This window comes from Periophthalmus magnuspinnatus, chromosome 7 (genome assembly GCF_009829125.3).
Source record: "Periophthalmus magnuspinnatus isolate fPerMag1 chromosome 7, fPerMag1.2.pri, whole genome shotgun sequence".
NCBI lineage: Eukaryota > Metazoa > Chordata > Actinopteri > Gobiiformes > Gobiidae > Periophthalmus > Periophthalmus magnuspinnatus.
This window is the reverse complement of record NC_047132.1, coordinates 30,461,270-30,476,026: the sequence shown is the minus strand read 5'-3', so window position 1 is coordinate 30,476,026 and position 14,757 is coordinate 30,461,270. Positions and strand designations below refer to the sequence as shown.

The 14,757-nt window shown below is 36.9% G+C and overlaps 1 protein-coding gene across 1 annotated transcript in view; it reads left to right on the top strand.

Annotated features, from left to right (window-relative positions):
• The window catches only part of espn (espin), a 115,104-nt gene that overhangs the window by 64,992 nt on the left and 35,355 nt on the right, over nt 1-14,757 (top strand). Inside the window, 1 exon segment of the mRNA XM_055223152.1 lies at nt 623-894. Within this exon segment, the coding sequence (XP_055079127.1) occupies nt 623-894 (272 nt within the window).

Below are 14,757 nucleotides of genomic sequence, written 5' to 3'. Positions count from 1 at the left end.
TGCCACTGTAAAGCACTTTGAAACATTGTTTTGAAAAGTGGTATACAAATAAATTTAGTGTTACTATCATATTCAGTCTTGTGTTAATTTACCACACCGGGCCAATGTTGCAAATTTGCAACATCCCAGAATGCATTGCATGTGAAGATTTCTCTCAAAAAAAAGTCAGGATTGTATATTACTACCCCATATGATAATTTTCCCCAAATATCAGATTTTTCCTGTTACTAAAACTTAATTTGAGCCTGAGAGGGTTAAATTTGGAGACTTAAATGCTCTAAAATCATACTTTAAGTTCAGATTTTCATGTTAAATAAATTGCTGTACAATGTTATGTTTGCTTGGTGAATCTCAGTTTGTGGTAATGTTGTTTTGTGTGTTTTTTTGTTTTTTTTTTAACAAAGGTTTGACTCATTTAAATACAGGCCCCATGCACAAAGTGTTAAACCAGTGCTGCACCCTAGTGGTCAAAACAAATCTGACATTTCTGGCTTAACATTCAACAGTTGAGAAGTCCTGCCATAAAACTAGTTATAAATTTACCATTACAAGGAAATAAACAAGTAAAAATAATCATATCAATCAATCATTTGTGTAAAACTCTACGTCTTTGTTTTTCCAGGTACAAATGAGTCCGCCATCTCCGACATGCAGGCGTACATGGACATGCTCAACCCAGACACCGGCGCCGGCTCCAGCAGCAAGACGGAGACTCAAAACCCGCCTCCTCCGCCCGCCTACCCCCCTCCGCCTCCTCCACCGGGCGGCCCCGTGCCCCCTCCGCCCCCCGCCTACCCCGCCCCAGAACCGCCGCCGCAGGACCAGACCTCAGCCGAGTTTCTCAAGGTGAAAAGCAACTTGAGGCATGTCGAGAGTAACGCCGGGAAGAAGCAGGTGAGAGTTTAGACTTAAGATGTTTCAAATTACTGTTGTTAAATCAAAAAGAAAACTACACGTGGTCAGTGTGGTTGTCCAAAAATATAACTTATACGTGTTATTTTGTGTAAATGTAAAGTTAGATTATCAAATCCACGGCTTATAATGAGAGATTTGTGAAAAGAAACTGCAAAAGAAAAAAAAAACGCAAGGAAATTGGGTGATATTTGGACACTTTTGTATTAAATTTCAAAATTTTTTTAAACATTTATTTCTATATTACGCTATTTTCTGATCCAAGTTATATTTCCTCATCACAAACAGACCTGGAGTTGTATTTTGTTTCATTCACACATGTTTAACACACAAACTCTGCATATTTAGGCTGAGTTTTTCCTTCTCTCAAACTGAAAACACGCTGTTCCACCTTGTGACGTCGTCATGTGGCTCCACACACCTTCATTTCTAGAATCATTTGGATCATTTCAGCCCAGGAACTGCCAATATCTACTGAACAAAAGGTAAAAGGTAGACGTAGGTGTTAACTTAAACGTCCACTTGATGACGTCACAAGGTGGAACAGAGCGTTTTTGGCGTTTGGAGATGTAACAGACTGATAATAAAGTGTCACTCAAACATGTGTGAATGAAACAAAACACAACTCCAGGTCTGTTTTTGAGACGGTAACAACATTATAACATGGATTAAAGCTAAAAAAAGTCAGTTTTGCGTCATATAGGAGCTTTAATGAACGGTTGATAACAGCGAGTGATGAGATGTTCAGAATTCAAAAGTGGGACACACCCGGGTTGAGACGGTTAGTATAAATAAAATAGAACTTTTTGTTATTTTTGGCTGTATGATCAGATTTAAGCTGTACAAGGTTGACTGATTATTGCAGCTCATTCATTTTTAACAATATTGTCGCGTTAGAAAAGTTTTTGTGGTTTTGTGGCTCTTTGGTTGTGTTAGTAGCATAAGTTAGTTTCAATATGATCATTTATCAGCGATATATTGAACTTCAAAATGTGTTATTTAGCCATATTTAGTTTGAGTCTCTCAGAAAACACTCTGTTCCACCTTGTGATGTCATCAAGTGGTGATACAGGAAGTGCTCCACTGTGTCTTTAAACTCCACACACCTTTTACTAGAATCATTTGGATCATTTCAGCTCTGGAATTGTCAATTTCTACTGAACTAAATGTTAAAAGGAGCTGTTAACTTGAAAACTACCACTTGATGACATCACAAGGTGGAACAGAGCATTTTGAGCTTTAGAGATGTACAGACTAATAATAAAGAGTTACTCAAACCTGTGAATGAAACAAAACACAACTCCAGGTCTGTTTTTGAGGAGGTAACAGCATTAGAACACGACTTAAAGCTCACAAGAGTCCGTTTTGTGTAATTTTTTGGTTTTTTTTGGCTGTATGATCAGATTTAAGCTGTACAAGGTTGAATGATTATTGCAGTTCATGAATTTTTAACAATATTGTAGCTCTAGAAAAGTTTTTATGGTTTAAATCTGCTCTTAGGTTGTATCAGTCAATATTATTAGTTATATATTGAACTTCAAAATGTGTTATTTAGCCATATTTAGTTTGAGTCTTTCAGAAAACGCTCTGCTCCACCTTGTGATGTCATCATGTGGTGATACAGGAAGTGCTCCACTGTGTCTTTAAACTCCACACATTCATTTCTAGAATCATTTGGATCATTTCAGCACCTGGAATTTCCAATCTATATTGAACTAAACGTGAAAAATGTAGCTGGTAACTTGAAAACTACCACTTAATGACATCACAAGGTGGAACAGAGCATTTTGAGCTTTGGAGATGTAACAGACTAATAATAAACTCAAACAAAATTAAACAAAACACAACTCCAGGTCTGTTTGATGAGGTAACAGCATCATAGAACCTTAAACTTTTGGCGCAACTATTTTTTCCACACGTCTAAACCGTTGCAAAAGTACGAAAACCCAACAAATAAACACAATATTTGTTTGTCTCAGGTTTTTTCCAACCCCTAGAATAGAGATGTCAGTCCGTCCCGTCCTCTCTCGGGTCTAATCAGTCGCCCGTCACACTATGTTCTGTCCGAGCCGGGACAAAGATGTTATTGTTTAAACGCCGCTAACGAGCTGCTCATTAACACACAGGCCTCGGGTTGATAAACACAAAGATGGAGAGACAGGCCTGATTATAATGTCAGTAATTAACCCAGTGTTCAGATCAGGCCGGTCACGATAAGTTTGAAGTAGATGTATCGCTGATGTAAATATAGACGATGATGATTGATAATATTGAGACTAATTTATGAAGCTGATGCGAAAACCCAAGATTTAAACCACAAAAACTATTTTAAATCTGCAGTATTGTTAAAAAAAAATAAATCATGAGTTGCAATAAATAAACAGCAGAGGGAAACACTTTAGTCATTAGGTTTAATGTGGATTTTTTAATGGTAAAAATTGTAAAAATATAAAATTAAAAGCAAGTAGTGGCAAGGTCTTTCAGTTTAAAGTGTTAGCATTAGTGTTTTAGTATTGTAGTTTCCCCTTTTTTTTCTTTTTAAATATTATAAGATCAGGTTCGAGGCCTTAGCGCCGGCGTTTTTCTGTGAGAGCGACGCAGCCCTCGTCATCAAACGCAGAGATGAGGCAGGAACGGGACCCAGCTGCTGGATCACAGTCGCACAAAAAGAACCGGACAAAGATCCTGTTCGTGACACCAAAATTGTGGAATTTTTTTATAGGAAAAATCTCCAAAAAATATAAAATCAACACTTCTTCAGTGGAGTGGTGGAGTTCAAGTATCTCGGGGTCTTGTTCTTGAGTGAGGGAAGGATGGAGCGTGAGATTGACAGTTGAATTGATGCGGTCGCTGTATCGGACCTTCGTGGTAAAGAAGGAGCTGAGTCCAAAGGCAAAGCTCTCGATTTACCGGACAATCTACGTTCTTCCCTCACCTATGTTCATGAGCTCTGGGTAAGGACCGAAAGGACAAAATCGCGGATACAAGCGGCCGAAATGGGTGGAGGGAGGGACCGTGTCTCTCGGCTGGACTGGGAACGCCTTGGGGTCCCACCGGAGGAGCTGGAGGACGTGTCTGGGGTGAGGGAAGTCTGGGAGTCCCTGCTTTGACCGCTGCCCCCGCGACCCGGCCCCGGATAAGAGGAAGAACATGGATGAATGGATAAAATCAACAGAGAAGTGTCTTGAATCAAAAAGTCTCGGTTTATTGAATGAACTGTGCACAATCGTCAAAAAGCTGTTGTGTCTATAGCACATGTCAAACTCAAGGCCCGTGGGCCAAATGCGGCCCGCAATGTAATTTTATGTGGCCCGCGACAAGGTCAATTAAAAGTTCTGACTGTCTTAAAAAATCAGTTTGTCAGGAGATAGTTACACAGACATTTTTTCCATATCTATGTAAATCCATATGCAATATCTGAAATTTGAATAAGTAATAAATATAGAAACGATTAATTGACAAGATTAAAAATAAGTTGCATTTATTTTACATTACATTTAGTTACACCCCTGCATAACAACACATGATACTACGAAGGTTAGGTCAAAAAACATCCAACAATAAAACAAAAGTAAAGATTTAAGGTAAAGAAAGCATCTGTAATGAGTCGTGGAAGTGATTGATTCAACCTTTTACAGCTTAAATCTTCTCATACAGCCAAAAAATAACAAAAAAAATGTTCCAGTAGTTCAAATAAAATGTCCACATGATAAATATTGACCCCAAAAAATATAATATTGTTCCAGCAGGCCTAGTCCAGATCCCTCACGAAGGGAACGGCGCATCTACGAAAGTGGAAAAATGCAAGGGATTAAAACCACACTCTCCAAACTCTTCGTCTGACAAAGCGAGTTCACCGACGACTTTAATTACGAAAAAGTTGATCAACCTTAGAGATCACTTTCACCTCATTAAGTATTTACCCATTTCTTTTCCTGTCTCAAAGAACAAGACACACACGGCTGATCGTTAATACGGCCATATCAGATCTCTGACTTTAAAATTATACATGTAAGCAACTCAGAGAGGAGGAAAAGTTCAGAAAAAAGGCTTTAAATGAGCGATATTACACAAAATGGAGTCGTGTTATAATGTTGTTTCCTCCTCAAAAACAGACCCGGAGTGAGTTTGTTTCATTCATGTTTGAGTAACCCTTTATTATTAGTCTGTACATCTCCAAAGCTCAAAATGCTCCGTTCCACCTTGTGATGTCATGAAGTGGTAGTTTTCAAATTAACAGCTCCCGTTACCTTTTGTTCTGTAAAGATCGGCAGTTTCCATATTGCGCTATTTTCTGATGTTACGAAAAAATAATACAAAAAAGAAAAGAAAAAAAACAACCTTGCAGGACAATTTTTTCAAATGAGGAAATTGGTTCATATTTGGACTGTTTTGTGTTAAATTGTACCATTTTTTTATATTACACTATTTTCTGATTTGTTACAATGTCGTTTCCTCATCTCAAATAGAACTGGAGTTGTGTTTTGTTTCATTCACACAAGTTTAACACACAAACCCTGCAAATTTAGCCTGAGTTCTTCTCTCAGATGGAAAAAACTCTGTTCCACCTCGTGATGTCATCATGTGGTGATACAGGAAGTGCTCCGCTGAGTGAATTGGGTCCACACCTTCACTAGATTTGGTATAATTTCAACTCTGGAATTGCCAATCTCTCCAGAACTAAAGGTAAAACGTAGCTGTTAACTTAAAAACTACCACTTCATGACATCACAAGGTGGAACAGAGCATTTTGGGGTTTGGAGATGTACAGACTAATGATAAAGTGTGACTCAAACATGTGAATGAAACAAAACACGACTCCAGGTCTGTTTTTGATGAGATAACAACTTTCTAACATGGATTAAAGCTCCCAAGAGTCTTTTTTGTGTAATGTAGGACCTTTAAATAATTTTATAAATGAATTACAAACAAATTTCATGCTTCACTTCCCTCAGATCATTTCTATTTTGGTGTTTGTTGGAGCTTTGTTTTGCATTTTTTCAGTTTTTCTATGCAAAGTCAGGTTTGGTTGTGTTACTCTGCTCACACTCGTGCTCGTGTCCGGTTGCTAGGCAGTTTCCAGGTTTTTTTTGGTTTTTTTTACGAGCCGTGCGCAGCTCCGTCGGTCACGTGAGGGACGCTTTTTAATTAGCCCCGCCCCTTTTCCCTCCCCCGCGCCCAGGTGACTTGTCCTCATTAACTATTAAACGCACACACACACAATTAAGATTAACGCACACCTATGTTCTCTGCTGGGCGCCATGGTAACCGGGATAGTTTGGACGAAGCTGTTTTTCATGTATTTAATCAGTAATAGGACTTTTCGCTGTTACGGACGCCATCTTGAGGACTTTTGACCATTCAAAAACATAGAATATTTAGTTTTGAATCAGGCAGGGCACAATTCTTACACAGAATAATTCAAAATGCTTCTCATAATAAGAAAAAAATATTAATTACTATGACACCAACTTAAATTTGTATTAGTTTTGCTCTGAAATCCATGGATATTACAGTTGCTCTGAGTTTTCCTCGGGTTTTAAAGACAGATGAAAAATCAGGGTCGCTGTCATAGTGATTAATAATTCAAAAGTCTTCAAAATGGTGCCCAGAAAGTACAAACTGATGCTCATGAATATGCAGTAGAAGTTTGAAATGGGCTGCCAGGGTAAAAACAAGGTTTCAAAGGTAAAAAGTTACTCAAGTAAAAGTATCACATTAAAAAATCTACTTTTAAAAATCTCTTTAAAAAAATTTACTATAAGAGTAAAAAGAAAAAGTACAGATACAGAGGTAAAAAGTCACTCAAGTAAAAGTATCACATCTACTTAAGTACTCGTTAAAAAATGTACTTTAAGACTAAAGTAAAAGTACAGATACAGATGTAAAAAGTTACTCAAGTAGATTTTTTCATGCGATACTTTTACTTAAGTACTTTAAGAGTAAAAACTAAGGCTAAAAGTTAAGATAGAGGTAAAAAGTTACTCAAGTACTCATTTAAAAATGCACTTTAAGAGTAAAAAGTAAAAATACAGATAGAGAAGTAAAAAGTTGCTCAAGTAAAAGTATCACATGAAAAAATCTACTTACGTACTCTTAACAAATGTACTTCAGGAATAAAAATTTGAAGTACAGATACAGAGGTGATACTTTTTCTTTTACTTGAGTAACTTTTTACGTCTACTTAAGTACTCGTTAAAAAAATGTACTTTAAAACTAAAAAGTAAAAGTACAGATACAGAGGTAAAAAGTTACTCAAGTAAAAAAAAAAGTATCACGTCTACTTAAGTACTCGTTAAAAAAATGTACTTTAAAACTAAAAAGTAAAAGTACAGATACAGAGGAAAAAAGTTACTCAAGTAAAAGTTTAAGTATCAAGTACTTGTTTAAAAATATACTGTGTACTTTAACTTTTTACTCTTACAGTACAAGTACACAGTTTTTTGGTGCATTTGTAAACAGTGGATTCAAAGTCACTAAACAAAATGCTAAATATGACTCGTACTACGACTACTACTGTGTATTTCCAGCCTAGAAAGAGACAGACGGAGTAGTCATCCATGTTGGACGGCTTGTACTTCGTCGCTTTGCATACAGCGGCAGAGGGGCGGGGCCAGAGGGGCGTGGCCGTGCGTGGGCGGCGGTGACATCATTGTACCTGCGCAGTGGAGCGGAGGAAACTGAGCAGGGCCGGGGTAAAGTGAGAGGACAGGTAGAGTGACAGGTGTAGTGCTGCGTGGGCCGTGGATCTGATGACAGCTGCTTTTTGTGGGTCGGACGCCGCTCAGAGTACATGAAAAACTCCCCGCCGCTCAGGTAAGAGGCGCGTACTGTCGGCAAAACGCAGGAGATATGTGTGCGTTATGTTTGTTGAGGTTTTGGTAATGTAAAGATGATGGAGAGATTTGTGTTTTGAAATGAGGATTCAGGAGCTGGAGCGTTGAAATACTACACAAATATACGAGGTTTAAAGTACAGGCTGAGGTTTCGTACACGGTAAAGACCAAACAGTAAAGACGTCTGTGACCTGCTAATTATAGTATTCAAATTATAATTTACATTCTGTTTGTTTAGTCATTTTAATACTGTGACGAGAGTGTTTGGTTGAATGTTTTAGGGGAGGACGTTTCAGATACAGAAGTAAAAAGGTACTCAATTAAAAGTAAAGTATCACATCTAAAAATCTACTTGAGTACTTTAGTCATTTCAGTACTTTGACAAAAGTGTTTTGTTGAATGTTTTAGAAGTGGACATTTCAGATACAGAGGAAAAACGTTACTCAAGTATCATGTGAAAAAATCTACTTAAGTACTTGTTTAAAAATGTACTTTAAAAGTAAAACAAAGTACAGATACAGAAGTATTTTTCATGTGATACTTTTACATGAGTAACTTTTTACCTCTGTATCTGTACTTATATATATTTTTTTATTTTTAAACAATTACTTATTTGATTTTTTTATGTGATACTTTTACTTTTACTTGAGTAACTTTACTTACTTACTTACTATTTACTTACCTAAGTACTCATTTAAAAATGTATTTTAAGAGTAAAAAGTAAAAGTACAGAGATAAACAGTTACTCAAGTTGATTTTTTCATGTGATACTTTTACTTAAGTATTTGTTTAAAAATGTACTCTAAGAGTAAAAACTAAAAGTAGAGATACAGAGGTAAAAAGTTGCTCAAGTAAAAGGAAAAGTATCAGATGAAAAAATCTACTTAGTACTCTATTAAAAAATGTACTTTAAGCGTAAAAAGTAAAAGTATAGACACAGAGGTAAACAGTTACTCAAGTAGATTTTTTCATGTATTACTTTTACTTAATTATTCGTTTGAAAATGTACTTCATGAGTAAAATGTACTTCAAGACTAAAAGTAAAAGTACAGATACAGAGATAAACAGTTACTCAAGTAGATTTTTTCATGTGCTACTTTTGCTTAAGTACTTGTTTAACTTTTTACTCTTAAAGTACATTTTTAAAGTAAAAAAATACAGAGGTAAAAAGATACTCAAGTGAAAGTAAAAGTATCACATCTACTTAAGTACTTGTTTAAAAATGTAACAGTAAAAAGTGAAAGTATTTCACCAAGTGTTGTTCATTTGTTAAAGTGTAAATGTGGTGATATTGATTCAAAATGACATATTTATGAATCAATTTCTTAATTTTTATTTTCTGTTTTCCTCAAAGTTGTTTTCCTCAAAACTTGAACTCGAAAACTTTAGTCCGGATGTTTCCACAAACATGGTAAAAATAACCATCAAATTATATGAAAAGTACTTTTTACTTTTCAGTCCTGTTCAAAAATGTAGTGGAGTAGAAAGTACCACTGTAAACGTACTTAAGTAAAGCACAGATACTTCAAGATCCTACTTAAATACAGCACTTTACTACTTGTACTTTATTACCTTCCACACTGATTTTAAAATAGCAGTAACTGTGTATCACTTTTGACGTGTCCGACGGGTAAAACCACATAAAACTGTTACTTTTTCACGTCACAACAGGTCTGCAGGGCTTTGAAACACAAACACCGTGTTCAGACAGTAAAACAAATATATAACAATGGCCGCACGCTGACTGACGGATCTATTTAATACCCAGAAACCCACAGTGCGTCCGTGTATTTGTGCGGGGGACGAGAGGAGGAGGCGGCAGCTGAAATCCATTGTGCGTTTTGTGTATTGTTTTGCCGCTCGGTGCGTCTGTGTCTCGTGTTACACTTCCACCTGGAGCCGCATTTCTTTGACGGCGAACGAGAGGCAACACAACGACACACGGCTTATCCAAACCCTGAACATGACACCGCTAAGCCAAGGTCAGAGGTCACGCCGAGCGCCATTATTTCCTCTTGACTTTGAGCGCCTCACCTGGATGTGTCCGAATGTCTCCCCCAGCCCTTAACCCTCCTCTATACAGGGCTCGTTCATAGAGATTCGGACTCACAGCTCGCTACTTTCAGGGTCATGTGACTTGATTTCTGCCGTAAATAAAGCTCAAATCTGATTGGCGCGAAAGTATTTATGGACGAATAATCTGACAAGTTTTTATCAAGATCTCACGTAAACGGGCTGGATTTTTCATTTTTTTATCAACGATGTGGAAATTCTCGCTCTGTTAACAGCTAAAGCTAACGCAAACGGCTAGCGCAAACGGCTAACGCTAGCAGCTTTACACAGTAACGTTTTATTTAAGAGTTTTATTCATAATCAAGATCAACCGTGAAATAAACCAGCGCTTGTATCTTCTTCATTCAGTCGTATCAGTAAAAGCAGTATCATAGTAGTACTAGTATTATAGTAGTAGTAGTAGTACAGGTATAATAGTAGTAGCGTTTGGAGTGCCACATTAAACAGCTTCTCTCTGCTTCATTCAGTCGTGTCAGTAATACTAGTGTAGTAGTAGTATTACAGTAGTAGTAGTCTTAGCGTTATAGTAGTACTAGTATTACAGTAATAGTATTTGCAGTACTGAGTTAAACAGCTCGTATCTGCTTAATTCAGTCATATCAGTGAAAGTAGTATAGTAGTAGTACAGGTACAATAGTAGTAGTAGTAGTACAGGTATAATAGTAGTAGTAGTAGTAGTAGTACAGGTATAATAGTAGTAGTAGTAGTACAGGTATAATAGTAAAAGTATTTGCAGTACGAAGGTAAACAGTCATCATTCGTATCAGTAAAAGTAGTATAGTAGCAGTACTAGTATTACAGTAGTAGTATTTACAGTACTGCGTTAAACAGCTTGTATCTGCTTCATTCAGTCGCATGAGTAATAGTAGTATTGTAGTAGTAGTAGTAGTAGTACAGGCATAATAGTAGTAGTATTTGCAGTGCTGAGTTAAACAGCTTGTGTCTGCTTCATTCAGTCGTATCAGTCTTAGTAGTAGTAGTATTAGTATTATAGTAGTAGTAGTCCTAGGGTTATAGTAGTACTAGTATTACAGTAGTAGTACTTCTGTCTGCTTCATTCAGTCGTGCTGTGTCCAGTTAAACACTCGTCTCTGTCCTCTGTTTTTCCGACTCCTGCAGTGCATTGTGGTCCACACTGACCGCTCTAGCGCCCCCTCATGTCCACTACTTTTCAAGTTTCATTGTGGGAAATTTTAAGCTCACTACTTTTTCACCAAGTGGACATTTAAACAGCACTAACAATGGCATTACAGCTGAACAGCGCCCCCTGTAGGGAGGAGTGAGGACATTGAGACACAGCCTGTTTGACATTTCGTGAGAAAAGTCTGTTCAGATGTAAATGAGGAGGAAGAGGAGGAAGAGGAAGAAGAGGAAGAGGAGGAGGAGGGGGTGATGTTTAGGGAGTATTTGAAAGGCAAAGTGGCTGTCAGTCCTGCTATTGTTGCTAACATATCGGCCTAGTTTTTTTTTTTTTTTTTTTATGTATCCCAGAGCGTGTTTGCACAGCTCCTGATTTGAAACGACGTTCTCGATGTTTCCTGTTACAGTCCAGTTATGTAACAGTCGAGTTTGGACGTTATATTGTTAAAAAATCAAGAATTAAAATAAACAGCAGAACGAACCTCTTACGCACATAGTTTACATCTATAATGACACATAGACGTTATTAATTCAGCCTTTTACAGCTTAAATTAAATCTTATAATATCCAAAACATAACCAAACATTTCCCAGTAGCACAAAGACAAAGTACACGTCATTTAACAATGATGGCGGCCATTTTGTTTTTCAGATCACGCTGCTTTAAACCAAGTCGCAGTAGTTCTTTGTGTTTCTTTTTACCCAGTTATGCAACAGTTTAGTTTAGAAATTACAAAAATAAAAGGTTAATAAGCATAATAGCTATTGGATATTGGAGACAGCGATGTAAATAGTAGATTATATTAGGAAAATGTCTTTGTTTTGTAAAAGGAACGCATGTAAAATCCACTTTTATGAGCTGTGAGCAAAGTTTAACTGTGTTTTGTCATCATTAGCTTAATCAAATTTATTCGGATTGATTCATGTTTGAGTAATCCTGGTTTGTCCTGCATTTCAAAGCTCGAAAAAATACTTCAAAACCTGTAGAAGTTTGATTTTACATAAACTCCGGGTCTGTTTGTGATGAGGAAACGACATTATAACAGTGTAGTAGTGGAAAAAGTGCTTCATTGTGGTTTTAAACTCCATAGTCTTGATTGGTACACAAGGTAATTCAAAGTGCTTTACAGAATAAAAAAGACATTAAAATCACAATATAACAAATTGAAACATAAATGATCATCATAATATTGACATTAAAGGAGAAAAGTGCAGAATAAACCCCTTTCAGTCACATGCACAGATAAACGGAACCGTTTGAACCTGGATTTAACATTGTCAAAGTCGAGGCCTGTGTCACATCTTCAGGAAGAATGTTCCAGGTTTTAACTTCACTAAACTGAAATGCTGATTCTCCATTTTTAGTCCTGGTTTAGTCCTGGTTTAGTCCTGTTTTAGTCCTGTTTTAGTCCTGGTTTAGTCCTCGTTTCATCCTGGTTTCGTCCTCGTTTCGTCCTCGTTTCGTCCTCGTTTCGTCCTCGTTTAGGTCCTCGTTTAGGTCCTCGTTTAGGTCCTCGTTTAGGTCCTCGTTTAGTCCTGGTTTCGTCCTCGCTTCGTCCGCGTTTCGTCCGCGTTTCGTCCGCGTTTCGTCCGCGTTTCGTCCGCGTTTCGTCCGCGTTTCGTCCTCGTTTAGTCCTCGTTTCGTCCTCGTTTCGTCCTGACAATCATTTGGATCATTTCAGGTCTGGAATTGCCATTTTCTACTGAACTAAAGGTAAAAGGAGCTGTTAACTTGAAAACTACCACTTCATGACATCACAAGGTGGAACGGAGCATTTTGATCTTTGGAGATGTTACAGATTAATAATAAAGTGTTTCCCAATCATGTGTGAATGAAACAAAACACAACTCCAGGTCTGTTTTTGAGGAGGAACAACATTATAACATGTCTTGTGTAATATAGGACCTTTAAATAATATTACAAATACATGATATATATTTTGGTGTTTGTATGTATTGTTTCTGTGTTTTGTGTGAGGTCAGGTTTGGTTGTATGATCCAAAACTCCCGATCTTACACAAAAGCTTTAAAAATGACACATACTTTTATTTGAACAGCTCATGTTTTAAAATGTGCAGCTTGTTACAGTAAAGGGGCGGGGCCTGTCAGTTCTGTGGTTTTAAACTGGAAATCTATTTTTGCAGTTTACAGTGAACAAAATGTAAAACACTGACCTACGGGTGAAGAAACTGCAGGAGATCGAAATGAAAGATGAGGACGGAGAGCACGATATTTCACTGGTGGAAAGTAACAAAGTACAAGTAGTAAAGTACTGTACATAAGTAAAGATTTTAGGTAACTACTTTTTACTTAACTACATTTGAGAGCAGTATCTTTATTTTCTACTCCACTACATTTTTGAACAGGACTAAAAAGTACTTGAAGTATGATAGTTTGAGACCTGTTTATTTTTAACATGTTCATTAATAAAAATAAAATAAATAAAAAGTACATATACAAATAAATATAAATATAAAAATGAATAAAATAAAATAAAATAAAAATCAATTAAAATAAAATAAATAAAAACAGCTCAGGGAAAAAAAAAAAGAATGATTCAGTTGTTTCTGTTGAACAAAATTCAGCACAAATCTATCAAAATCACTTTATTTGAAATGTTATAAGACTCAAAATCTGCGTGAAATACTTTTACTTTTTACTCTTTAAGTACATTTTTAAAAACTTTAATACTTTTACTTCAGTAGATGTTTCATGTGATACTTTTATTTTTACTTGACTATTTTTTTGCCCTGGTATCTGCACTTTTATTTAAGTAACAAAACCAAGTACTTCTTCCATCAAATACTTTCACATTTTACTCTAACTACATTTTTCAAGTTCTTGAACACATTTAGTAGATTTTTTCATGTGATGCTTTTACTTTTATTTATTTTTTTGCCCTGGTGTCTGTACTTTTACTTAACAAAATCGAGTACTTCTTCCACCACTGCGCTATTTACAAAAACTTGCAAAGAACAAAAAGCTAAACTAAAGATGAGAGCTTATAACGTGAAAGTGTGGATCTTGTTGCGTGACCCAGACCTGACAGTGGAAAGGGAGAGTGTCCGGCTGACCCCACAGTGAGGGTCAAAGGGTCAAAGGGTTAAAGGGTCTCTTTTACACTGGACACACCACACGGCACCAACACATTCAAAGTCCGATATATCACTGAAGTAAATATAGACGATGCACGATGGTATTGGAACTAATTTATGTAACTGACACAAAAACTAGAGCAGATTTAAACCATAAAAAAATATTCTAAATCTACAGTTTTGTTCAAAATCATGAGCTGCAATAAATAAACAGGAGAATTAAACACTTTAGTTGTGAGTTTGCATCTGTAATGAGGCATAGAAGTGATTAGTTCAACTTTTTATGGAGGGACAGTGTTTCTTTGCTGGCCTGGAAACGCCATGGGGTCCCACTGGAGGAGCTGGAGGAAGTGTCTGGGATGAGGGAAGTCTGGGAGTCCCTGCTTAGACTGCTGCCCCCGGATAAGCAGAAGAAAATGGATGGATGGATCTGATCATATAGGCCAAAAACAACCCAAAACATCCCAGTAGTGTAAAGAAAAATACATTGTGCCATATTGTGTTGTTCAGATAAAGCTGATTTAAACCGAGTCACAGTCACACAATGTGGATAAGCTGCAGAATTAACCCACAAATGACCCTTTGGTTTAAATTCCCCCATAATGAAAAACAAACTGAAAGACTCCCTCACACTGTTTCGGTCTCTCTTCTTCCTCCCGCTTCTTCTTCTTCTTCTGTCGTTCGATCAGATGTGCAGAGTCT